Here is a 27,390-nt window from a genome sequence, read left to right as displayed (position 1 = left end):
GAAAGGAATGAAACTCTAATGGTAGAATTCCAGCCATCTGTGAATAGAATAATAAAAACTCATATTCATGGAGTGCTTGAATAAAAGAGAAAAAAACTTGGTGAGAAGGCAGCATGTCTCAACCCCTCAGAAATCTCGTTTCCTCCTCCCTTGCCCTTGCCCTTATACACAATTATATCCAGTTCAATCTAGCATCTTTCTAATGCTTCACCATCTTCCCAAGCTAATATAACACCAAAGCAAGTCACTGCATCTCTGTGAAGAGGAGGGATCAACCCTGGCATATTTAGAGATCTAATCTGTATAATTACTCCTGAAGGTCCTGGTTGGGGGGCCAATTCCACTACTGTAGAATTTTGTGATCTGTCTGCAGTAAATATGTCTCCTGTCAACCTTAGTTCCAAGAAAATCAGGCAAAAAGGAAAGGAGATACGAGTGAAAGATTGCATTTGTTCCAGCTGGCCTAATTTCACAAGCTAGTATTTCTCTTAATGCCGGCTTGATCCAATCAGTCAAGATTATAACTGGTTCTTTTCTCTCTTTTTTAGCAAATAGCAATGCTGGAGGAGGATGATACCAACTTTATTATTTACCAATTTGTATTATACTAATTTGACACATCTGTCTCTCTCTTTCTCCTTTTTCTTTTTTAAACCCTTACCTTTTGTCTTATAATTGATACTAAGCATCAATTCAGAGGCAGAAGAGTGGTAAGGATTAGGCAATTGGGGTTAAGTGACTTGCCAAATTTGAGGCCAAAAGTGAGGCCAAATTTGAAACCTGAACCTCCTATTTCCAGGCCTGGCTCTCTGTGCACTGAGACATCTAGTTGTCCGTCCATCCATCCATCCATCCATCCATCCATCCATCCATCCATCTAAGACATCTAGTTGTCCATCCATCCATCCATCCATCCATCCATCCATCCATCCATCCATCTAAGACATCTAGTTGTCCATCCATCCATCCATCCATCCATCTATCACCTGACAGTTATCTCTACCATCTATTTCATTCTCACATATCTATGCCTTTCATATATCTGTCTGCATCCATATTATCTGTTGACATCTATCTGTCTGTCTGTATCTAGCTATCTCTCTTGTTCGCTATCATCTGACTGTCATCTATATCATTCTTACGTATCTATGTTTGTGTATTCTCAATAAGTTTGACTATGTCTATCACCTATCTGTCTGTCTGTCTGTCTGTCTGTCTGTCTGCCTGTCTTTCATCTAGCTAAGTATCTGAGTCTTGTTCATAGTCTCAAGGCTAGTAGGGGTCAGAATCCAGTGTTTTCGCCTGCATGGCTGGCCCCTCTCTCCTATGACACCACGCCTCGCGATAATACAAACAACTGACATTAGGCTCTCGAGTTGTCAATGAGATGCATTATCTCACTGGCCAGATCTCCCTTTCCACTGAGGCCTTCCCTCTTGCTAAGACAGACTACCTCTGTTTGAAAAATAATCACTTTATTTCTGGGAAAGGACGCACTCAAGTCTGGCTGTGCTGGTGTTCCATGGGAAATACTGTAGCTCATTGTCCCAGTTCATCAAAGGACAACCCATTCCTCGGTACTTGGTTATGTAAGATCTCGTATCTAGAGAAATGGGAACATTTCTGCCTTGAATGACTGTCTTTCTCTCTTCCTTTCACAGACTAGCGACCTGTACTATTTCTTAGTGAGCAAAGTTCATGAGTATTTGCCCAAACCTCAGGATCCCAATGAATTCCAGAATAAAAGCCAAAGGATCGGTCAGCTGGAGTAAGTTGTCTGTTATGAAAATGAGTTAGGTTTTTCTCCCTTCTCTGATAGCAAGCAAAGGACCTTAGTCCTGGCCAAAAAAAGATCCTGGTCATGTAAAATTTTATAATGTTGCGATCTTTGTTTTACCTGGATAGCTTACCTATTCTATTAAGGCTTATTATTAAGAAACAGAGTGCTGAGTGAGCTCACAGTGGGGGAAGGGGAAAGAAAGCCAGCCATCCCATCGTTGTTTTAACTGCTTTGGGATCTCCTTTGTTTTCTAGGGCTTGCATTCAGATCATACAGACTCTGGGACTGATGTTCAGAGAAACGGAAACAGAGATAGCACGCCTGAACACTTTAGTTACTAAACGGTGAGAATTCGGTGAAGATTTCTAGAGATAGTCATTGTGGGGCTTTCAGGCCTTTCCAAAACCTTCTGCAGCTCATCACTCTTTGTGCTTTATAAACATTCATGTCATCATTATACATTTGCCTCTTCTTCCCCCCCCCCTTTTTTTTAATAAAACCCTTACCTTCCGTCTTGGAGTCAATACTGTGTATTGGCTCCAAGGCAGAAGAGTGGTAAGGGCTAGGCAATGGGGGTCAAGTGACTTGCCCAGGGTCACACAGCTAGGAAGTGGCTGAGCCCAGATTTGAACCTAGGACTGGCTCTCAATCCACTGAGATACCCAGCTGCCCCCTCTTCTCCCCCTTTTAAAACCTGTTTGATCTGCTTTTTTGTTTTTTCTACAAATTATCTTCCCTTAAACCAGGGGTTTTGAACTTTTTTTTTTAATGTTCTGATAACTATTTCAGTATAATTGGTTTCTTTGGTCATGTATTTTATTTTATACATTTTGAAATTAATTGGTCTGAGAAGACAGGCTTCATAGCCTTCAAGAGGCTTTATAAAAATGACTAAGAAGCACCCACTGGACTCTGCATATTGAGTCCTCTCTCTAACAAAGAACAGTAATACCACGTTCCACTTTCCAAATACACCACCTCTCTGGTGAGAGTAGAGAAGGTGCTTTTCATCATTGGTTCTCTGGCAGAGATTGGTTGTGACAATCCACTGTTGTTCTTTATATATCCTCATACTTTCACTAACACTGTACCAGTTCATATAAGTCTGCCCATGCCTCTTTGAACTCTTCATATTTGTTATTTCTTACAAACAGTAATATTTTATTCTATTTGTTCATCCCCCAGTTTGGTTGGCCATTCCTAAATTAGTGGGCATCTACGTGGCTGCAATTTTTTTGTTGCTCGAGATATATGTGTACATATACAAGGCATCCCAAAAGTCTTTTTAAAAAGCCTGTTCTAAGACTTTGGGGGGGCAGCTGGGTAGCTCAGTGGATTAAGAGCCAGTCCTAGAGACGGGAGGTCCTAGGTTCAAATCTGGCCTCAACCACTTCCTAGCTGTGTGACCCTGGGCAAGTCACTTGACCCCCATTGCCTAGCCCTTACCACTCTTCTGCCTTGGAGCCAATACACAGTATTGACTCCAAGACGGAAGGTAAGGGTTTAAAAAAAAAAGACTTTGGGGACACTCTTTAGAGACGGAAGTGTGTCATTCATTCAGAGAGAGAGAAAGAGAGGAGAGAGAGAGGAGCGATAGATAGAAACGACTAGATAGACATAGATGATGGGAATTAGACTAATTGATTGGTAGTAGACAGATAATAGATCAATAGGTAGATAGACTGATTGGTAGATAGACTTGTTAGATAGGTCGATATTCTTTTTCTCTCTTCAGATGTAGTCTGTCCTTCCTGCTCTGTTCACGTCTTCTGCTAGATTCTAAGGTTGTAGTTCTTGCCCAACAGTGTCATTTACTCAATCTGTCACCATTATTTTCAAAGTTCTCATGAAAACCCAGCTTTCATTGTAGATATCTCTCATCTTCAGGGATTGCACACAGGAGGGGTTTCAGATAAGTTTTCCCCCTCAGTTATGGTCCCAGCAACTCATTGGTCCATGCTGTGGATCACTGAATTACTAAAAGGAAAAATGTTTTCTCAAGTCAGTTTCATTGTTTTGTAGTAGAGTTTAAAAATTAGTAGTGTTGGAGTGAATCGTGTTATACTTAAAACCAGGGGGCTCCATGAGGATTTTTCCTATAGGTGAATCTGAGGTATGAATTAGAGGGTAGAAAAGATGTCTTTATGCTTTGAGTGTTATTTGTTTAGTCACCGTTGGCAGTTTTGAAGTTAGTGTTATGATGACTTTCCTAAAGGAGTGATTCCTCTTTGTTGCTGTTAATTACAATTTTATTGATGTCTTTTGTTTTCTCATAGTCATTTCTGGGTAGAGTATCATCCCTTCACTCAGTGAACCTTCCTTTTTAACAAAGAAAAACAAACCAGCACAGGAGGGAATCTGGCACACTGACAGAGTATACAGCCTTTGGCATCAAGTCAATCCCTCACCTCCCCAAAGAAAGGAAAGAAGTGAATTTTTTGTTTCTTCTCTGGGATGTGCCAAATTACCACCCTCACCCCGGGAAGCAAGTGAGCAGCATTTTCTTAATCTCTTCTGGCACCCAGATTAGTCATTGCTAGTTTCCTTTATTATTATTGTTTTTTCAGTTATATGTAGATATAATTTTAGCAATTGTTGTCCAACGTTTTTCCATTTGTGTTCTCTCCCTCCTTCCTTCCCAGCTGGATTCCTGAAGATCTAACTAAAATCCCATCTTTCACAGGAAGACTTTCCTCACCTCTCTTTTTTTTTTTAAACCCTCACCTTCCATCTTGGAGTCAATACTGTGTATTGGCTCCAAGGCAGAAGAGTGGTAAGGGCTAGGCAATGGGGGTCAAGTGACTTGCCCAGGGTCACACAGCTAGGAAGTGGCTGAGGCCAGATTTGAACCTAGGACTTCCCGTCTCTAGGACTGGCTCTTAATCCACTGAGCTACCCAGCTGCCCCCCTAACCTCTCTTTATTCTACTGTCTTCTCTCTGTTGATTATTTACCATTTGTCCTCTTTTGAGCTTGTCTATATATTGGTTTGCATGTCATCTTCTTCATTAGATTGGAAGCTCCTTGCGGTTAGGGACTGTCTTTTGCCTCTTTTTTGTGCCTTCAGCACTTGGACAGAGCCTGGCATATCTTAGGTACTTAAGAAATGTGTATTGTCCTTTTTCCCCACTTCCCTATTACTGTTGGAAAACCCCTATTTCCCTTACTTCCAAAGTGGTGGCTTTCATGGTCATCTCTGACTTCCATCTCTTCTTCATCCCACATTCAAACTGCTGCCCAAGCTTTCCACTTAGTACCTTGTAGAACCTTCAAATACTCCTTTGTTCAGATTTGAAAGAAAAAATCCTCTTGAAACAGATCCACACATTATACTTCCTCACTGATCTCTATCATTGCACGTAAATTAATTTCTGCCCATTGGTGTGGACTACCTAGTTCTACTGTCTCAAGTCTTTTTCTCTGACCTGTGGAATTCTTTCTGGATTCTTAGTTGCAGTTCAAGATTTGGATGTGCTGAGGGTCAGATCCTATCATTACACTACTAAGTTTTTGGGGGGTCTGGACCTGTCATTGGGATAGTGCAGAGGGTAGGAAAACTCCCTCCAAAGAGGGACTGCAGTAACTCGGGTTCATATTGGCAATGGCTTTTTAATTTGTGGTCTTAAACTGCTACTTTGGACACTGGGAGGTTCTGTGAGACCTGTGCTTGCATACAGAGGTAGTATGTGTGAAAAGCAGGACTTGAACTCAACTCTTTCAGGCTACTTTAGGATCCAACCCCCTTATCACTGTGTTATACCATCACTCATTAGCTATATGCAATAAATATCTAATTAGGATATTAGCATTGCCTAAAATATGAATTATAAAAACACTTTGCCGTATTTTCATGGTTACAATTTGTGTCACAGTGTGTCAGTCTCTATGTACTGCAGGGGTAATCTGATGATGTCATGGAAACTAAGCAGTCTTTTATTACTTAACCCTAAATTTGAAATTTATCAAGATATAAGGATTGATAGGAATCACAGTGGATAGATCACTAAGTCTGGAGACAAGGGCACAGGGTTCAAACCTGGCCTCAGATACTTCCTAATCTACATGTAACCTTTGGCAAATCACTTACCCCCCCCCCCCCCGCCTCCCCGTTTGCCTAGCCTTTACCCTTCTGTCCTAGAGTTGTTCCTGGGACAGAAAGGAAAGATAAAAAAAATTGTAAGGATTCATTTTTCTTTTCTTTGGGAGGGGGGAGATAGAGATTGTATCACCATTAAAAATTTAGTTTTATCAATATGTAATTTATCAGTGTGTAATTGTCATTAGCAAAAAAGTATTTACAAAATTAGAGTAGAAACACCTTGTAGTTATTACTAAGCAAGGATTATCTCTAGGACTAAAAGTATGTTTTATTCCAGTATGAAAGAAATGTTTACAGTTGATAGTTTTTAGCTATTTCCATTAGGATGTTAATATATATTATTTACATTGTATATTATTTTATTATATAATTATTGTATAGCATATAGAATAATAATATTGTATGGTATTAATATATCATTGGGGCATAAAATATCAATATAATAATTTATTATTAACACATTACATATTTCTATATAGCAATGCCCATTTTTCCTAATGGTCTGCTCTCATGTACTGGGCATTTGTACTGATATTGTCCTTTACATATGAATATGGACAAATATTTGGGCTCATTCTTTTTTTTTTTTTAAACCAAAAAGCATATTTTTCTAGCACTCTTTTTACGAGAACGGTGGCTTACTTGATAGAACCCTAGAATGGGAATTAGGAAGTTGAAGTCTAATCAACTGTGTGCTGATAACTATTTAACAACCAGATCTTTAGGGGGAAATGTCTAATTGATACAATTTTAATATTTATCTACATTATTCACATTTTCTCTACCATTTAAGTCTAGATAATCAATAAAACAGTTAAACTCTTGTTTACCCATTTCTTTTTTTTTTTTAACCCTTACCTTCTGTCTTGGAATCAATACTGTGTATTGACTCCAAGGCAGAAGAATGGTAAGGGCTAGGCACTGGGGGTCAAGTGACTTGCCCAGGGTCATACAGCTGGGAAGTGGCTGAGGCCAGATTTGAACTTAGGACCTCCCGTCTCTAGGGCTGGCTCTCAATCCACTGAGCTACCCAGCTGCCCCCAGGTTTACCCATTTCTGATGTGTCAATAAATGCTCAGGCAGATAATTTAACTATCAGCTCTTCTAGCCAATCCCTTGAATTTAGTTCTAGTCCTATCTTGAACTCACTAACTAATTGTGTGTCATTGAGCCAGAGTAGAATTGATTTTGTGGAGAGGGAGTGAAGAAGCAAAGACCCCAGGCTACCTTGGGTCTACCTGCTGAGGAGCCAGTGAGAAGGGTACAGGTGCTCCAGATGGCAGGACAGGAATTATCTGCTGTTGGTGGGACCCAATTCCCGCCAGTGCATCCCTGAATGAAGACCCCCTTCATAGGAGGGTTGGAGGAACATGAGTATTCATCACTCTTTCCTCCTGCTGGCACTCTGGGTTAAAGCCCAAGTTGCCCACACTAGTTATGTTTGTTCATTAGGTACATCAGTTAGTCTCCCAATGCCTCAGTTTCCTCGTTTGATCTAGGAAATTTTAGACAAATTGGTTTTCTGTGCTTCTACATTTCTTGGAACACACGGCACCCTAAAAGCAAATTTGTGCTAATACCCAGAATGCAAGTTGCCCCAAATATAATAATATTAACAACAACAATAATAATAGATTGTATGCATGTAATGATTTAAGGTTTACAAAGCATTTTACAAATTATTATCTCCACAAAACAACCTTGTGATGTAGATGCTAATATTACCCCCATTTCAGGCAAACAGAGGTTAAGTGGCTTGCCAAGGGTGCCACAGCCAGTAAGGATCTGATACTAGATTTGAATTCAGGGTCTTCCTGGTTTTAGGTCAAGTGCTTTATCTGCTGCCCCTTCTTGCCTCATTATTTAGCCTATCACTCCATACGTTCAACAACAGGAACTGTTTTACTAATAAGAAAGTCATAGTATATTGAATTGGTAGAGCTCTGTGACATCGTTTAGTTAGTTCCCCATATCCCATTTTACAGATGAGAATACCGAGACCAATAGAGACTGCACCCAATGTCCAATGCTGCACAACTAGTGAATAGGAAACCCACGATTCAAGCTCAGATTTCCTGACTCCAACCTAAGCCAGGGATCTTTAATAGCCCTTAAATGATAAAACTCCTCTTTCCTTTTTTGTCCGTCCTGAATAATTCTTTCTCAGCAGGTATCTCATCTGTTTATGTCCATATAAAGCTAGTCAAGGATGACCTAGAAGAAACACTACTCTAAGTCTACTTGGGTTCTTATATATGGAAGGTGGTGCCACAGTGCACACAGTGTTGCACTGCCAGGCAGGAAGCCCTGAGTTCAAATGTGACCTTAGAAATTTTCTAGCTGAGTGACTCTGGATAAGATGCTTAATGGCTGTCTGCCTCAGTTTCATTATTTGTAAAATGGGTCTAATAATAGCAGCTACTTCTCAGGGTTGTTTGAGGCTAATATAAGACCGTGTTTGTAAAGTGCCCCACAAAGCTGAAATTGCCATAAGAATGCGACTTCTCATTACTTGTAGGCAGCATCTCAGAACTCAGTCTGACTCTTCAGAGCTTTACTCACCATTTCCCTTTTATGTGTTTTACAGGGGAACACTAATTACTCTTTTGATCATTTTAATTAGTGAACCTGAAATGCCCAAATCTTGTCCTGTGTTTGATATCCAGCTGAAGCCTGATTCATCTTTAGTAGAGATGCCCTTTGATGCGGAGGTGAGACAACATTTTGGAGTAGATGAGACCCCTAGTTATATAGGTGCCCTCTTCTAACAGGGTCTGGGGTACTGGGAAAGAGATAATAATAGGGGCAGCTGGGTGACTCAGTAGATTGAGAGTCAGACCCAGAGATGGGAGGTCCTGGCTTCAAATCAAATCTGGCCTCGGTCACTTCCTGGCTGTGTGACCCTGGGCAAGTCACTTGACCCCCATTGCCTAGTTCTTACCTCTTTTCTGCCTTGGAACCAATACACAGCATGGATTCTAAGACAGAGAAGGTAAGAGGGTTTTGGTTTTTGTTTTTAAACAGCTTCCTATTATCTCCAATAATAAATATAAAATCCTCTGTTTTGTTTTTTTAAAACCCTTACCTTCTGTCTTGGGCAGAAGAATGGTAAGGGCTAGACAATGGGGGTCAAGTGACTTGCCCAGGGTCACACAGCTGGGAAGTGTCTGAGGCCAGATTTGAACCTAGGACCTCTCATCTCTAAGCCTGGCTCTTAATCCACTAAGCCACCCAACTGCCCCCAAGCCTCTGGTTTTTAAAGGTCTTAACTTTTCTCCCTCCTACTTTTCCATTTTTAAAAATCTACTTCACTCCAGGTAACCTATGATCCACTGACTTTGATGATCTAGTAACGTTGTTTTTCTTCCAATAGACAATGTATCTTCCAACTCCATGTCTTTTCCCTCACTGTCTCCCATGTCTGAAATGCTCTTCCTTTTCACCTCCTCTTCTTGATAGTCCTGGCTTCCTGCAAGTCTCAAAGTCTCAGCTCAGATACTTCTGTCTCTCTTTATATCCTCCCTTCCTTCCTTCTTTCTTCCTTCCTTCCTTCCTTCCTTTTTCTGTTTTTCTGTTTGTTTGTTTCCTTCCTCTCTCCCTTCTTTCTTTTTCTTTGTTTCTTTCCTCCATCTCTCCCTTCCTTCTCTTCTTTCTTTCCCTCCTCTTTCTTTTTCTTTCCTTTCTTTCCTTCTTTCTTTCTTTCCTTTTTCCTTTTGTTTATTTGTTCATTTATTCTTTCTTTTTCTTTGTTTCTTTCCTCCCTTCTTTCTTTCCTTCTTTCCTTCCTTCCTTCCTTCTTTCTTTCTTTCTTTCTTTCTTTCTTTCTTTCTTTCTTTCTTTCTTTCTTTCTTTCTTTCTTTCTTTCTTTCTTTCTTTCTTTCTTTCTTTCTTTCTTTCTTTCTTTCTTTCTTTCTTTCTTTCTTTCTTTCTTTCTTTCTTTCTTTCTTTCTTTCTTTCTTTCTTTCTTCCTTCCTTCCTTCCTTCCTTCCTTCCTTCCTTCCTTCCTTCCTTCCTTCCTTCCTTCCTTCTTTCCTTCCTTTCTCTATCTCCCTCCCTTCCTCCCTCCCTCCCTCCCATTCTTCCTTCCTAATACAGTTAGTCCAGTCTTGAGCTATTCTATGATCAGACTTTTAAAAATAAACATACAGGAATGATTCTAAAATATGGCCTTAACCCAGATTTGGGGACCTGCAGACCTACTGGAGGTCCTGCTGTGATAAATGAGAACAGATAGTGACATTGGACTTCAAAGTCTTTGAGAAGTGAAAGAGGTCAAGACTAGATCTCCTCCTTGTACAGGGCACTGTTGAAGTTATGATAAATGGTCTGAGAAGGTTTAATATGTATTTGCCTAAATCTCTTCCTCTCTTTGGGTACATTTATTTATCTTCAATCAGCAGGGTAAATGAGAGCTAACAAAAAGACAACATATTTTTTGGCTCAGATGGAAGATTAAAAAAAAAAAACCCAAACCCTTAGCTGGGTGGCTCAGTAGATAGAGAACCAGGCCTAGAGATGGGAGGTCGTGGGCTCAAATGTGACTTCAGATACTTCCTGGCCGTGTGACCCTGGGCAAGTCACTTAACCCCTATTTTCCAGCCCATCCCACTCTTCTGCCTTGAAACCAATCAGATTTGATTCTAAGGTGAAAGGTAGGGGTTTAAAAAAAATCCTTGAGGGACAATTAGGTAGCTCAGTGAATAGAGAGATTCAAATCTAGCCTCAGACATTTCCAAGTTGTTCAGTCCTGGGCAACTCACTTAACCCCATTTGCTTAGCCTTTGCCTTTCTGTCTTAGAATTGCAAGACAGAAAATAAGATTAAAAAAAAAAAGCCTGGAGCAGTGGATAGAGCTGCAGGTCTTTAAGTAAGGAGGGTCTGGATTGGAGTTCTGCCTTTGACACTTCCTCTCTGTGTGAGCCTAGGAAAGTCCCTTAACTTCTCTGTATCACAGTCTGTTTTATGACTACAAATGTCAGTACAGTTACTGATTGACATCGGTCAAGGGAGTTCCTTTTCTGGGAGTTTCCTATATCATAAAATCACCTGTATGGATCAAAACCCTACCACCGATAATAATAACATCAACTCACACTTCTGACACCTATTGATTAGATGACCCTGAACTAGTCATTTCTCCTCCATGGGCCAAGATTTCTTTCTGTTGGACCAGATGAGAATTGGCGTTCTCCATTTGAGACTCTGATGAACAGCAGGGCTTGGTGGGAAAGAAAAATTGCCTATAGTTGCAGCCTGTTCTGCCCTAAAATTCCTTTCCAGTGTCTCCAGTATATCAGGCCAAGGGATTATTTTCCCTCTCTGACTTTGAATCATACCCTCCCTTAGAGCTGTTGGTTGATGACATGCTATTGATTATTATTCTTTGTTCTAGTTACAGAAACTTCTGCTGGAATACACACAGACAGCAACCGCCCTCTTATATGAAATACTGCTTGTTTCTCTCCAGGTAAAGTTTGATTGGGATTCTAAATGGCTCATGGGAGAGAAGTGGTGTTGGTACAGTCACTCAGCATCTACAAGAAACAAGTAGGATGCCGGTGGTCCACTTGTGGGGTGTCATCTCCCTTTCTGTTTTCTTTTTAACTTAATGATCATCCAAAAAAAAATCCAATATACAAAGTCATCAAAAAGGATGCTAGGAATTGGGGCATGGCCAACCAATTTGTGACATATGGGAATACTTACTGGGCAGTAAGATATGGTGAACAGGTTAATTTTGGAAAAACTTACATAAATATGAAGGGTGAAATGAGTAGAACCAAGAGAATGTTATATACAGCAACAGACATGTGGTTTGAAGAATGACTTGTGAGGGCAGCTGGGTGGCTCAGTGGATGGAAAGCCAGGCTCAGAGATGGGAGGTCCGGGGTTCAAATCTGGATTCAGACATTGTCTAGCTGTGTGATCCTGGACAAGTCACTTAACTCTCATTACTTAGCCCTTACTGCTTGCTCTTCCGCCTGGGAACCAATACTTAATATTGATTATTTAATTTTGTTTTTGTTTTATTTTTAAAATATTTTTCCATGGTTACATGATTCTTGTTCTTTCCCTCCCCTCTTCACTACCCTCTCTCAGAGTTGACAAGCAGATCCACTGGGCTATACATATATTATTAGTTGGTATTGATTCCAGGACAGAAGGTGAGCATTAAAAAAAAAAGCATGACATGTAGCACCAAACTCCAGAGAAAGAACTGATAAATAGAAAACAAAAGGTGGTTTTAGATATATGTAAATCTTTTTGTTAAATGGGTAGAGAGGGTGGGAGATGCCTGGGAATTTTAATGTAACAAGCAAAGAAAATTTTTTAAAAAGGATGCTTAGGATCATTCTGTTATGTACGATCTGTTTTTGTTTTTATTAAAAACCCTTACCTTCTGTCACAGAATCAATACTGTGTATTGGTTCCAAGCAGAAGAGAGGTAAGGGCTAGGCAATGGGGGTTAAGTGACTTGCCCAGGGTCACACAGCTGGGAAGTGGCTGAGGCCAGATTTGAACCCAATCCTACTGTCTAGACCTGACTCTCAATCATAGCTTCCCCCTATAAACCATTTAAAAATAAATTATATGTTGAATTTAACAAGGCAGTAATGAAATTGCCTTTTTTGTGTTCCTTACTGTCCATTTTTATTTTCTTCTCTATATTATAAATAATTTATTGCTATGCTTTCTTTCTTTCTTTTTTTTTTTTGCATCTCCTCATTTCCCTTTAATGTCCCCTCTTCCCCTATTAAAAATTAAAGCCCTCCCTTGTAACTAACCAAGGATAAACAGGAAAAATCCCCCACAGGTTGACCATGTCTGAAAATGTGTGTCTTGTTCTACGTCTCTGGTCCATTGCCTTTCTGCTACTCAGTGAGGACATGTGCTTCAACATCTGTTTTCTGACGTCATGATTGATTATGGTATTGATCAGAGTTGGGTATCTTTCAAAGTCATTTCCCTTTACATGGATGTCACCACTGCGTAAACTGTCCTCATGATTTCACTCTGCATTAAGCCATTTAAACCTCCCCAAGTTGATCTTAATTTTTTCATAGTCATCATTTATGACAACAAAATAATGTTCCATTTCATGGCTGTGTCACAACTTGTTTCCCTTTCCTCAATTAGTGGCCCTCCACTTTGTTTCCAACTCATTGCAACAGCAAAATATGCTGCTCTACATATTTTTGTGTGGGTAAGGCCTTTCCTTCTGCCTTTGACCTCTTGAGGGTGCTGTTTCTTTTCATTCTTCAGTTTTCAATTTTAATCATTTCTTTCTTTTCTTCTTTTTTTTTTAAACCCTTACTTTTGGTCTTGGAGTCAATGGCAGAAGAGTGGTGAGGGCTAGGCAATGGGGGTCAAGTGACTTGTCCATGGTCACACAGCTGAAAAGTGTCTGAGGCCAGATTTGAACCCAGGACCTCTCATCTTTAGGCCTAACTCTCAATCCACTGAGCTACCCAGCTGCCCCCTAATCATATCTTTTTTAAAGGAAGCATCATAGCATAGTAGAAATCGTACAAGACTTGGAATAATGAAGATCCCTATTTAAGTGTCATGTCTGACACTAATTATATGACCCCAAACCTTATGTCAAGTGGCTTCCAATGATTTCTCTCCTGAATAAGAGTAGATGATCTGTCTGATTGGTGAAGGGTTTTCTAAACCAGGAGATCTCCACATTGATGAAATCATAGATCCTTGTTGCATTCAGATTGTTACAGATACTAATTATGAAAACTGAATAAAATAGTTTCCTACTTATGTAATTAAGGGGTGGTGATCTAGTTAATATCACTTGAATTCAAAAAATATGACTTTTTATTCCTTCAATTTTCTAGGGAAACCTGGGATTGGGATCTAGAAAGTTTGCTATCAGTTGGATAATGTCCCTTCTGCAAAGCTTCCCACCCACTGTAAGTATGAGGGTGTTTAATCAACAACAAAAGCCTTCACCTGCCCAGGTGGTTTTCTAGGACTGAGGTTCTTGAGCCCCCATCAGTAGCCTTCTCCCTTTGATTATCATTTGATCTCTATTGTTGACAGACTCTACTAACAAAAGGATATTTACTAAAGTGGTATAGTAAGAATATCCCTCTCCTAATAGTCTGTGATGCAATTTCCTAAATGAACATATAGAGTCTTAGGAGAAAAGAAGATTTGAGTTTAGGGCACATAACTTTTTTTTTTAACTCCTTATTCTTTCCACTTTAAAATCAATACTAAGTATTGGTTCCAAATGTAGAAGAGCTAATTAATGGGGGTTAAGTGACTTGCTCAGGGTCACAGAGGTAAGAAGTGTCTGAGATCAGATTTGAACCCAGGACCTCCTGTCTAGGCTTTTCTTTATCCACTATACTACTGAGGTCACCATCTTTAGTCATTTCTAACATAGTCCTCTTTTGCCTATTGAAATGCCATTCATTGATTGAAGAGAGATATCTAGACCTTGTTCACACATGGTTCATGCCTCTGATTGATTGATTGAATAGAGGAGTCTGGGTGACACTTCACCCCACCCCTACCCTTACAACTTCATTATATGGGAAAAGGTTTAGACATAAATAAGGAGCAGAAAGTTAAATAGACAAGCTAAGAAATGGACCAAGATTTGTACTCATTACGTTTTTGTTAGTACAAGCATAAATTTAATAAATGGGCGCTAATAGTCTTTCCTTTCTCTCCTTGTCCTTCCAAGTCTTGTAGTCTCCTATTATTCATTCATATATTCGTTCACTATCATCAGATTGGAAGTCTGACTGACTGATAGCCAGCCAAGCAAATTTTAAGCCCTGTGAATAATGTTTAGTTATTTTTCATAGGTAAATGGGTATTTGACAGACTTCGGGTTTCAGTTAAATCAAATATTGAGCATTTATTACGACCTCTCACAAACGACTAAACTGCACCATCCTTGCTCTCAAGGAACTTCTATTTCATAGGAGGAGACAACATGTACATAAATATTGTAAGCATTTACAAAGTAGACACAAGGAAACCCAAATAGGAAGGCACCAGAAGGGGAGGAGGTCAAGAAAGGTCTTGTGTAGAGGACATGCCAGGAGACATGACCTCCAAGAGGTGGTGAAGGAGAATGTTTTAGGCATGGCGAACAATCGGCACAAAGGCATGATAGAAATGGGAGATAGAACTTCTTGCTGTTTGAGGAACAGCAACAAAGATGAACCATTGAATTCTTGGAAAGGGGAATAATATTTAAGGAGAGTGGATCCATAAGAAGGAGTCATGTTGTGAAGAGAGATTTAAATGCCGGATAAGTTTATATTTGATTCTAGAGGTAATAGAGAACCATTGGAATTAAATGTTCAGTGAAACATCAAATAAGTAATTGATGTAAACTTTAGCTCAAGAGAGGAATGAATATGTCAATATAGGAATCATCTGAATAGAGATGGTGATTGAACTCATGGGTAGCTAAGATAACCAAGTGAGAGAGTGTGGAGAGAAAAAGGAAGAGGGCCCAGTTCTTTCTGGATACTTTCTTCTCTCTGCATTTTCATGACACTGCTCTCTCTTTCTCTCCCTTTGACTCTCTCCCTCTGACACACAATTCTCCTCTTCTCTCTCTCTCCCCCCTTTCTGTCTCCCCACCTGTCTGTCTATATGTCTCCCATTCTTTGTCTTCCTCTCTGTTTCTCTCTGTCTTTCTCTGTGTGTATCCCTCTCTCTGTGTGTCTCTGCCTCTCTGTCTTCCCTTCCCTATATCTATCTGTCTGTCTCCCTCGCTCCATTTCTGTCTTTGTTTCTGTGTCTCTCTGTCTTCCCCACTCCTTTTCTCTACCCCCTCCCTCTTCTATGACCATTCCTTCTGAGTTTTTCTTTTTTTTTTTGTTTTGTTTTGTTTTTGCTGAGCATCATCCATGTCCCATAAGCTATGAATATACACTAAGGCTCAGTTTTGTTTGTACAAAAACTTTTTAATTTAATGTAATAAAAATTATTTATTTTATATTTTGTAATTTTTTCTAACTCTTTCTTGGTCTTAAAATCTTTCATTTCCCAAAGACCTGACAAGTATACTATTCTGTGTTCACCTAATTTACTTAGTTTCCTTCTTTATATTCAAGTCATTCGCCCATTCTGAGTTTATCTTGGTGTAGGGTGTGAGGTGTTGATCTAAACCTAATCTCTTCCACACTGTCTTCCAATTTCCCAGCAGTTTTTGTCAAATAGTGGATTTTGGTCCCCAAAGATGGGATCTTTGGGCTTATCATAGATAGTCATGCTGAGGTCATTTATGCCAAGTCTATTCCACTGAGCCTCCTTTCTGTCTCTTAGCCAGTACCATATTTTTTTGATGACCACTGCTTTATAGTATAGTTTGAGATCTGGGACTGCAAGGCCCCTTTCCTTTGCATTTTTTTTTTCATGATTTCCCTGGATATCCTTGATCTTTTGTTCTTCAAAATGAATTTTTCCATCTTTTTCCCAAAATTAATCTGCTTATTATATTTTATGGTGCAGTAGTCATTTGCCACAACTTGTTTGGCCATTCTCCCAATTGATGGACATCCCTTCAATGATCAGTTCTTTGCCACCAGAAAGAGGGCTACTATAAGTATTTTAGAACATTTGGGTTCTTTTCTTTTTTCCCTGATGGTCTTTGGAAATGAACCTAATAATATAGTTGGGTCAAAAGGTATACATAACTCTCTGAGCATAATTCTAGATTGTTCTTCAATATGAAACTAGATATCTACCAATATCTTACACTATTTACCAAGTTACGGTCAAATGGATACATGACCTAGGCATAAAGGGATATCATAAGCAAATTAGAATAGTGAATATATTATCTATCAGATTCATGAACAGGAGAAGAATTCATGAATAAAAAAGAGAGAGAAAGCATTGTGAGATGTAAAATGAATAATTTTGAATACAGTGGAGGGTTTTTTCTTTTTTCTTTCATTTTTTTAAACCCTTACCTTCCATCTTGGAATCAATCTGCCTTGGCTCCAAGGAAGAAGAGTGGTAAGGGCTAGGCAATGGGGGTTAAGTCACACAGCTGGGAAATGTCTGAGGTCAGATTTGAACCCAGGACCTCCTGTCTCTAGGCCTGGCTCTCAATCCACTAAGCTACCCAGCTGCCACCTGGAGGGTTTTTTCAAGGATGAGAGAGACCTGGAATTACAGGCAGCAGGGAAAGAACCAGTAGATAGAAAATGGAAAATAAAGAGTGAGGTGATTGTAGGAACTGAGAGTAGAGGCAGAACAGGAGTGGTATAGTCTGTGAGCTTACTGAGGGGTGGGACAATCAGAGATCATGGGGAGCATGAATAGATTTAGGAAGAATAATGCATAAAGTTGGAATGATAGATTAGGACTTTATAGAAGAACTACAGAAGTGGAACACTTGCGGGTGATAGCAAACAAATTCCCAATATGCTGTGACTCAAGACTGAAAAGAAAATCTATTTGTCTGTCTCTGTCCTGTCCCTCATCCTAATAGAAGGAAAGATGCTGAAACTTTTGAGAAGTGGGAAATGAACAGGAACACAGAGGGAGAGGGGGTTACAAAAGGAGGCAAAAGACAGCCCCTGCCCTCAAGGAGCTTACAATCTAACAAGAGAGACAACAGGTGAACAGATATATACAAAGCAAGTCCTATATAAGATAAATAGGAACTGATGAACAGAAGGAAAGCATTATAATTAAGAGGGTTTGGGAGTACTGATCATAACCATTGAGCCACAGAGATATAACTTGGTGATTATAAGCTCCTCCATTAGACTGTGAGCTCCTCAAGGACATAGACCAGTGTTGGTGACCCTTTTTGAGATTGTATGCCCAAACTGCAACTCTGAGCTGCCTATAAGCCCTGCACATTACCCCCACATAGCAGAGGGAGGAAATGCTTACATATGGCTGTTGGGCAGGGGGGTAGGACATATGAAAAATGTGCTGGGGTGCTGTGGAGAAGGGGAATGGAGCAGCCCCTTCCATGCTGCCAGGGCACATAAGCTATGCCTTCACCAACAAGGGCATAGACTATCTTTCACCTCCTACATAGCATAATGCTAGGCACATAGAAGATGGCTTAAAAATATTAATTGGTAAATTTTACTCTTTTACTGCCTTCTTCCCATTTTCTTGTTCTCTTTCTCTTGAGAGATGAGTCTGCTTTACCTGACTTTATAAAGATCTTATTTATTTTGTGACTGTTTTGAAAAAAGCCTTTTTCTAAAAAAAATGTCAAATTTGACAAAAAATGAAGTCAGATTTGAATCCAGGTCCTTCCATCCCTAGGTCTGACTTTCTATCTTCTGAGCCACCTAGCTGTCTCCAAACATATACAAATTAAATACAATTAATATAATATAGTCTGATTCTGGCCTCATGATACTTCCTAGCTATGTGACACCGGGCAAGTCACTTAATCTGCATTCCGAGCCCTTACCACTCTTTCACCTTGGAACCAATATACTTTATTACACTGTATATAAAAAATATATTACTACATATATATATGGAGAGAGAGAGAGTGAGAGAGGAGAGGAGAGAGAGAGACTACTTTCCTATATGTATATGTAGATTCTGATGGATGATCAGTGGGGCAAGAGTTCTAGTTGTGGCAGTGATTTTACGCTGATCCATCCTCCCCCCACAAACAGAAATCTAATACTCAGAAAGATGAAGTGATTTATTAGTCATGTGTTAGACATTTGACTCCAAATCCAGTGCTCTTTCTAACCATACTGTGGATCTAAGGCTAATATAGACTCCTCTTCTTTTACCCCTTGTCCCCATCCCTCCATCCCTTCTACCTCCTACTAGAAAGACCAACATGAGAACCAACACAAAGCAAAGGGTAGGGGCAAAAATCCTTAGATAACAGTATGGTAAGAAAATAGAAAGAGCTCTGGATTTTGGGTGTGTGGGGTGTGTGTTCATGTAGACGTGTGTTCTTTGTTTCTAGATCTCATTTGTGGCCAGCATTGTGAAGCAAGTGATGAAGGAGCTTTTCTCATCCTTGCAACTTCTGAGCCCATGCCAAGCTGTACTTTTGTACCAACAGTTCTATATCCTCAAATGCTGCTTGCAGCATAGTAGCATTCTGGCTGAATACATTAGGAACAACCACAAAGAAGAATTCAGGTAAGAGTGGCCTTGCTTGATTCCATCCACTGTTGATGGAGGGGCATGGCAAAATGGTGGTGCATCTATCTGCTTTTTGATCCAATCAGCAGGCAGAAAATCCATTCAGTTTTCTTTCTATAGTCTCTCTCTCTCTCTCTCTCTCTCTCTCTCTCTCTCTCTCTCTCTCTCTCTCTCTCTCTTTCTCTCTCTCTTTCTCTCTCTCTCTCTTTCCCCTCTCTTTCCCTCCCTTCCTCCCTCTCCTTTCTCCCCCCTCTTCTCTCTCTTCCTCCTTCTCTCTGTGTCCTTCCCTCCCTCTTTCTCTCTCTCCCTACCCTCCACCCTTTTTGAATGAAGCAATTTAGGATTTCAGAGCACTCGGAATTCCTTTGTCTTTGGAAACTTGCTTCCTGACCAGAGAGGATAAATAAAAGACAAGGTAGTTACAAAATCCATTTCTACTTTTGTCACCGCCACCAATTCACAGGAATCAAAGTGAATTTGACCTGCTCTGAGTAATTAAAGGCAACAGACTCAGTTGAGAGAGACTGTAAATGAAGGATTATGAATTGAGGAATCGGTAAGGGGGAAAGCCTTCTCTTCACCTTCACTGTCCCATCCCTTACCAAATTCCAGGCACTCATTAAATGTTTCATGAACAGAATCATGCTGATCACTTCTTTTTTAGTCTGAGAAGTAAAGAGTAGGTCTCTGGATCCAGGAAGAACTCGATCCAAACCCAGCCCTTGCCTGGCTCTAGCCCTCTAGCCTAATCATTTGAACTCTGTAACCTAGGCAACACTCCAAGTGCAAGATGGTTGTTGACCTGCACTGGTAGAGTTTCCTGACCCAAGGAAATCACAAGTCCTGATGCCTTTTCAGTTTTATGGCTAATATTCCAGTTGGGCCCCCATCTTCCCCCCCAACATGGTTGCCTGGATTCCAGTCTTGCCTTCCTCCATTCCACCCTTCTCACAAGTCAAGTCCATATCCCTGGATGTCATCAGACCTCTTCAAAAATGAAGGACATACACAGCAGCATGAACTATCCATCCTTCGTAATAATGTCACATCAGTCTTCTTTATATACCATTGAAATATCTACAGGGTCTCCCTGTTGCCTATGAAAAATTCCTTAGCCTGGTATTATTTTCTTAGTTCTTTCCCACATGACACCAACTTACCTTTGTAGACTTCTCTGATATTATCAAGCCTCCTTGTACTCTGTGTTACTGCCAAACCCAAACACACACTTCTATGAACAAGTCCTAAACTTTCTTACTTCTTTGTCTTTGCTCAGAATATTCCAAGCCTTTGGGATAGCCCTCTCCTATTTCTGTCTGTATCCATTTGGGGGAAATGGGTGTGAACAGATAGTTAGGTAACACAATGAATAGAACACCAAGCCTAGACATGGGAAGTCCTGGATTCAAATATGGCCTCAGACACTCCTGGCTGTATGACCTTGGGCAAGTCACTTAACCCTGATCACCTAGTCCTTGCCACTACATAGTATTGATTCTAAGACAGAGAGTTAGGATTATTTTAAAATGAAGAAACAAAATAAAATTGCATCCATCTTTGATCATTTTTTAAATGGCCAATGAGGAAATATATTTTGCGTTATTAATTTATGTTTGTAACGGGGGATTGTTTTTCTTTCTTTTTTTAATTGGGGGAAGAATGAGGAAAGAATTTATATTTTTAATAATTAAAAATACTAATAAAAAGAAAGGAAAAATTGTATCCATCTTGCCAGATTTAGTTCTTTAGAGACAACTGATAGGACAGTGGATAGAGTCATGAAAATCTTAGCTTAAATACAGCCTTGGATATTTATTAGCAGAGACCTTGGGTAAGTCATTTAAACCTCTATCTGTTTCAGTTCCCTCAGCTGTAAAGTGGGAATAGTAATAGCACCAACCTTGCAGGGTCACTGGGAGGATCCAATAGGAGATGTGTAAAAATTGTTGTAAAAAAAAGTGCCCGGCACATGACAGGTGCTATATAAACACCATCTTCTCTATGAAACCTTTCCTTATCTCCCCCACCCAGGGTAGAAATGATCTTTTCTGGAGCTCTTATAGTTAAAAAATAATAGCTAGTATTTATATAAGCACTTTGAGTCTTATTTTATCTTCCTAACAGCTTGGGGAGTTAGGTGGCATGGGGGATAGAGCAATGGGTCTGGAGTTCAGAAAACCTGAGTTCAAACCTGGCCTTCAACACTTCCTAGCTGGATGGCCCTGGGAGGTCATTTAATTCTGCTTGCCTCAGTTTCCTTAATTGTGAAATAGGGGTGATAATAATAGCACCTACATCCCAGGGTTATGCCTGAGGATTAAATGAGATAATAATTCTAAAGCATCTAGCCCTGTGCCTGGCATATAGGAAATACTATAAATATTAGCTATTGTTATTATTAGGTGGGTCCCATTATTGTCCCCATTAGAAGCCATTGCAGTGAAGTGGATAGAACACTGGATCTGGAGTCAGGAAGACTTGAGTTTAGACCTGACCTGAGACACTCATTAGCTGTGTGACCTTATCCAAGTCACTTAATCCCTGTCTGCTTCAATTCAAAACTCAAATCAGCAAATAGAGATAATAATAACACCTACCTCCCAAGGGTAGTTGTGAGAATTAAATAGGAGAATATTTGTAAAATACTTTAGCCCTGTTCCTGGCACATAGTGGGTGCTTAAAAAATGCCTCTTTCCTTCCTTTCTCCCATTTTGCAGTTGATAAAAATGAGGAAGACGATGGTTAATGAACTTGCCCAGGGACACCCAGCTAATAAGTATCAGAGGCCAGATTTGAGATTGTGACTGGAGTGGGGGGTAGGATGTGGAAGACCAAAGTTCTATCCATTGTGGCTTTAGCTCTTTCTTTTATGCACTTGTGAAACATTGTGGATAGTAGTTATCCTCTTCACGTCACTTCACCAGAGGACAAAGATGAAGCCATCTTTTTTTTTAATCTCCCTCAGTGCCTAGCACTGTTTTATATAGAGTACTTAATAGTTATTGAATAAGAAGCAAGAACAATCAATGCATTCTTTATATATAAACTATCTATACCATATAAGTAAGATCTCTTCCTCTCCTTTTGTCCCATTTGCCTGTCTCCTCTTACTCATGGAGCAGTATTAAGGAATAGAAACAGTAAGAATCTGCTTCACCAGCCATTCATTATATTTTACCCTAGTTCTATTTATAAACAAGAAAAAACCAAATAGACTTAGTGGTCTTGGTTCTCCATTTGCACCCAAAAAGAGCAAGGGAAAAATCTGCTGCATGCATCATCAGAGCCCATGAAGGGTGAAAGTGGTGCAGTAAATAGCCATCCACTCCTGAACATTTGGGGACAGTACCGTACTGTCACTGAGCAAGGTGCGGATTGGACGGGGAGGTCAGGGTTGGAAAAGAGTTCCATATTCTGATTCTGGGATAGTATTTCTAGATTTGGAGACCAATGTATGTGCTCTGCTTCTCCTCATCACTTTCCCATTTTAAGCTATTGAAGATCATGGGGAAAGTCTAGCTTCTCTTTGTATTTTCATTCTCCTAACTCCTGGTCCTCGGTCCTGTGGACAGTCACTCCTAACTCCAAACCTGAAGGTGCTAATCATTTAGTATAAGTAGCTTCCCCATGGGAGATGGAAAGAGGAGGTAGGCACCCACGGTCGTGAGTATGAGCAGGTTCCAAGTCCAATTTAACTTTGTGGGTATCTTTGGAATGAACTTCTGCTCTTCTACTATATACCTCCCACAAATATGAATGGTTACTACTCAACACCCTTTCTTCCAGTCGTGACCTACTTCAACACCATTACATAATCTTTTCTCTCCTTTGGGATAGTTGGAGAAGGAAATGGTAAAGCACTCCAGTATCTTTGCCAAGAACATTCCAAATGGTAGTCAAGATCAGCAAGTGAGAGAGAACAGAGAAAAAGACCAAAACAGATATGGGGGACAACTGCTGAGAAGATGAATCTGCGAAGGAAATCCAGGAGAGGTCAGATAAGACAGAAAAACTTAAGAGAGGGCAGGCATCACTGAATCTAAGGTAGGAGAGAGGATCCAGGAGGGAAGAGCTGGTCAGTAATGATGAGTGCTTCAGAAAGCATTGATCAGGAGAATGGGATATGAAAAAAACAATTGGATTTAGAAACTCAAATAACATTTAGGACCTATGAAAGAGCTGTTTAGAGCGGTAGTGTTGACAAGTAAATTGCAAAGGATTTATTTAGGAGTGTGAATGGACTGTGGGGAAACTAAGTCAGGGAATTGAGACTACTCTGACTAGGGCCTTAGAAGTAAAAGGGAGGAAACATTATAGATAGGTATCTTCAGGGGAAAGGAGAGACAAAGCAAGGGTTTTTTTAAAGTGGGGAGGGTGTCTTAAGAATGATCTTAAGAGACAGGGAAGGAGCCATTAGAGAGAACGGAATTAAAGATGATTAAAGGAATGAACTAAGGGACAAACTCCTGAGAGGAGAGAAGAGAAGAGGAGAGGAGAGGAGAGGAGAGGAGAGGAGAGGAGAGGAGAGGAGAGGAGAGGAGAGGAGAGGAGAAGAGAGGAGAAGAGAAGGCTAATTCATCCTTTGAGACTGAAAGAAAAGCAAAGTTGCAGAGAGATTTGATGTCTGGAGGAGAGAAAATGAGGGAGCTCATGATTGATGGCCTCAATCTTTTCAGTAAAGCCTGTTGTCTGATGATAGAGCAGGAGTGAGGGTAGAATTGAGGGCTTGGAGAGAGAAAGGAAAAAGGGACTTTGGAATGTCATCAATATTCAGAAAGCAGGGGCAGCTGGGTAGCTCAGTGGATTGAGAACCAGGCCTAGAGATGGGAGGTCCTAGGTTCAAATCCAGCCTCAGCCACTTCCTAGCTGTGTGACCCTGGGCAAGTCACTTGACCCCCATTGCCTAGCCCTTACCACTCTTCTGCCTTGGAGCCAATACACAATATTGACTCCAAGATGGAAGGTAAGGGTTTTAAAAAAAAAATATTCAGAAAGCAATAAAAGAGTTACTCTACAGTTGAGATTAGATCACATGAATTTGTTGTTGATCCAGTTTGAGTAATTTGTGACTTGATTCAATAGCATTCAGGAGTGGGATTAGAGTAGGCAGCTGTATGGGTGACCCAAGATTAAGGATCAGTAGGACAGCAGGAAGATAAGAGGGGTGGTGATGGTGGTAGTATGGATTTAAGAGTAAAAGATAATACCTTCTTGAGTTGGTTAACTATAGACACGTTTATGAAGAAAGAGAAATGAGATATGATTGAGGTAAGGCAGAAAAATACAGAGGGATAAGAAATTGTGGAGAATGAAGAGCTAGTTTAGAAGAACTAAGGCAAAGTTGCTGTTAACACCCTTCTTTTACATCTTTTCTACTGTTGAAAATCATTCAATTTCTGATGTTGAACCATTTGACAGGGCGAAGGTCTTTGGTGGCAAGAACTTTTCTTCCTGGGTCTTCAGTAGATGTGACTTTAACTCCCAAAGGAGCAATTGCTACACTCTATCTCCCCCAGGGGTTGCTTCGCATGATGATGTCTGAGAGCACATTGTTTCTCGCGAGGCTTTTGGGCTCAAGGTCTGGGGCTATCTCCATCAGGATCTGAAGGGATATGGTAGTCAAGATCATAATGTGATTTAGCTTAGTTGGTCTTGCTGCTTCCTGACTTGATCTTCAAGCTGGGTTTCTTATCTGCCTTGTGGGTCTTGGTTGGTTAGCAGGTGGCTCCTTCTCCACAGGATGATGGCTTTGAAGGCTGAGCTGGAAGCAAGAATGTTGGTCTGAGAGATGCTGCCACACCCAGGGCTCTGTCTGGCTGATGGTGGCAGTTGGTCAGCAATTGTTCTTGGCGGTCATGAGAAAGGCATTTGACAATGATTTCTCCCCTCAAATATGCCAATTCTGCAGGGGTTATTTCCCTGTATGATGGCTGAGCTGGAAGTATTTTTACGGGTAGAATTCTTCTCACATTGGTATTTGAAAAGGTCCCTCACTTAATCCATATGTACCCCCTTTACTGATGGAGAATGTGATGCCTGTGTGCTATGACAGAAAGTCTTCATGAGGTCCCATGATCCCAAAATCCATCATCAGATGGCCGATCCACAATTAGGTGGACTAAGGTGATCTCCTTGAATGTTAGACACATATCTCCTGCCTGGACTGGACTCACAGCCTTTTCAAACTTGTGTTTACACTGACACAGCCTTCAAGAATGGAGAGTTACTTCTCTGCTGCAATGATGAAACTTGTAATAAGTGATTTTTTCATTTAAATTTATTTATTTGTTCGGTTAAACTACCCAGGTATCTCCCTCTCTTCCTTCCCTCCCCCCATTAGAGAAGATATCATTTGACAAGAAATATTTATGTATACATAAAACTATGTCATGCTTATTTCTACTTATTGGTTCTTTCTCTGGAGGCAGAAATGTGCCAGTTCTTCAAACAATATTTCTGTCACAGTACATAATGTTCTCTTGGTTCTGCTTCTTTCACTCTTCATAATTTCATGTAGGTTATTAATATACTGTAGGCAGAACTATGAACCAATCCAGCCATTTTGGAGAGCAATCTGGAATTATGCCCCCAAAGTCAGGAAACTTGTATACCTTCAGACTCAGCGATACCACAACTGGCTTTATATCCTCAAATGATCAGGGGAAAAAGCAAAAAATGAACCCTTCTATGTTCTAAAATATTTATAGCAGCTCTCTTTGGAGTGGCAAAGACCTGGAATGTGAAAGATTGCCCATCAATTGGGGAATGACTGTTAGGACATATGATTGTGATGGAGTACTATTGTGCCCTAAGAAATGATGAGCAGGTTAATTTTAAGAAACCTATAAAAAGCAATATTTAAAAATGTCCTTTATTGTAGGCCCTTCCTCCACCCCATCCTACCCCAAGCCCCTGCCGCCATGTTAAATCCTAAGTAACTGCTTCCCTTGCCTTCTTCCAGTCCCAGTTCTACTGCCTTCCTTCCCGGTTCCCTCCTCCCAGCACAGCTTCCACCCACAGCCTCACATTGCTTAGCTGAGAGCCAAGAGGTTAGCCCTGGCTTACTGTGCGGTGGAGGTTGTGGGGTACTTGGCCATTTGTGTCTTGGTAATTGATGGGCTATGAATGAAGTGCATCTACTGTGCTCAAATGCACGTGTTTCCATGAAGTGACAATCGACGTGGACAACATGTTTGTTGTGTATTTAGGACCCCTTTGGCAATCTGGTGGAGCCTAGGAACCCCTTTTCAGATTATGCTGGGAGTCCTTCGAGAGCATGAATTGGCTCTTTTGGCTTCCTTATTATTCCTAGTGCATTAGGAAAAAAATAATAAAAATAAAAATTTAATTAAATTAAAAAACCATTCCTAGTACTTTAGCCTAACATACACAATAGGCAGTTAATCAATGCTTCTTGACTACCTGTTACTTGAATGTTTTAAAATGAATAAAATCAAATACATTAGGATTACAAAGAAAATAAAGACTTAGAGAATATAAAGATGTAGTTTGGTTGGGTTTTTCCATCAAGCCTATCCACAGATTCCTTGGGGGGGGGGGGTTCCAAAAACCTCAGTTTCCTTATTTGTAAAAAAGGGATTGGAATTGGGTACAGCTAGATGGCTCAGTGGATAGAGGTCCTGGATTCAAATCTGATCTCAGACACTTCCTAGCTGTGTAACTCTGGGCAAATCACTTAACCCCAATTGCCTAGCCCTTACCACTCTTACCACTCAGTACTGATTCCAAGACAAGAAGGTAAGGGTTTTAGAAAGGGGGAAGGTTGGGGAGAATTGGAATGAATGGCCGCTGAGGTCTTGTCCAGCTCTAAGTCTGTGGTCCTTTGATCCAGAATGGTGCTTTTATCTGCCCATGTGGCCTACTGGAAAAGGTTCCTTTTTAAAGTCATCCATTTTTTTTTCTTTTTCTGATCTGCAGGTACTTTGTTCACATGCCAACTTTGAAAAAAAGACTCCCAGTGTGTTACCCCATTACGCAGATCACTACTCAGCTCATCCATGAAGTTCTGGACCTGGTTGAACAAGAACAGTGTGTGACATGTTGATAATAGAAACGACTAGCTTAAAACTTTGAAGAAATTCACATTTCCATTCCTATTAAATACATTCCGGTTATTAATTTCAAATCATGATAGCTCTATATTTCACCTCCTGTTGAAACAGAATGCTATTTCTCTATAGCAGAAACAGAGTGAAATACATTTTCTCATAAATCCAGTGACACTAGAAGCTGTTGGATTTCTCCAGAAGGAAAAAAAAATGTCTGTTTTCCCATCAGCCTTACAGGAGAGAATGGCAGCTGCCTGGGATGTCTGTTTATTTCAGGAGCTTTCAGATGTCTATATTTTGAGGAAGGAGTGA

The 27,390-nt window shown here is 40.3% G+C and overlaps 1 protein-coding gene across 2 annotated transcripts in view; it reads left to right on the top strand.

Moving 5' to 3' along the window:
* C5H12orf56 (chromosome 5 C12orf56 homolog) overlaps positions 1-27,155 on the top strand; it is a 123,525-nt gene extending 96,370 nt beyond the window's left edge. The window contains exons 7-13 of one of the 2 annotated variants that reach the window (XM_056800693.1): positions 1,662-1,768; positions 2,035-2,124; positions 8,466-8,589; positions 11,271-11,345; positions 13,729-13,803; positions 18,828-19,006; positions 26,948-27,155. In XM_056800693.1, coding sequence (XP_056656671.1) covers positions 1,662-1,768; positions 2,035-2,124; positions 8,466-8,589; positions 11,271-11,345; positions 13,729-13,803; positions 18,828-19,006; positions 26,948-27,074 — 777 coding nt within the window. In that variant the 3' untranslated portion in view covers positions 27,075-27,155. The remainder of the gene's footprint in view (positions 1-1,661; positions 1,769-2,034; positions 2,125-8,465; positions 8,590-11,270; positions 11,346-13,728; positions 13,804-18,827; positions 19,007-26,947) is intronic. The other variant, XM_056800692.1, reaches the window with a different exon arrangement.
* The last annotated feature ends 235 nt before the right edge of the window (positions 27,156-27,390 follow it).

This window comes from Monodelphis domestica, chromosome 5 (genome assembly GCF_027887165.1).
Source record: "Monodelphis domestica isolate mMonDom1 chromosome 5, mMonDom1.pri, whole genome shotgun sequence".
In the NCBI taxonomy this organism is placed as follows: Eukaryota; Metazoa; Chordata; class Mammalia; order Didelphimorphia; family Didelphidae; genus Monodelphis; species Monodelphis domestica.
Note: the sequence above shows the minus strand (reverse complement) of the source record. Positions and strands in the feature narration are given on the sequence as shown.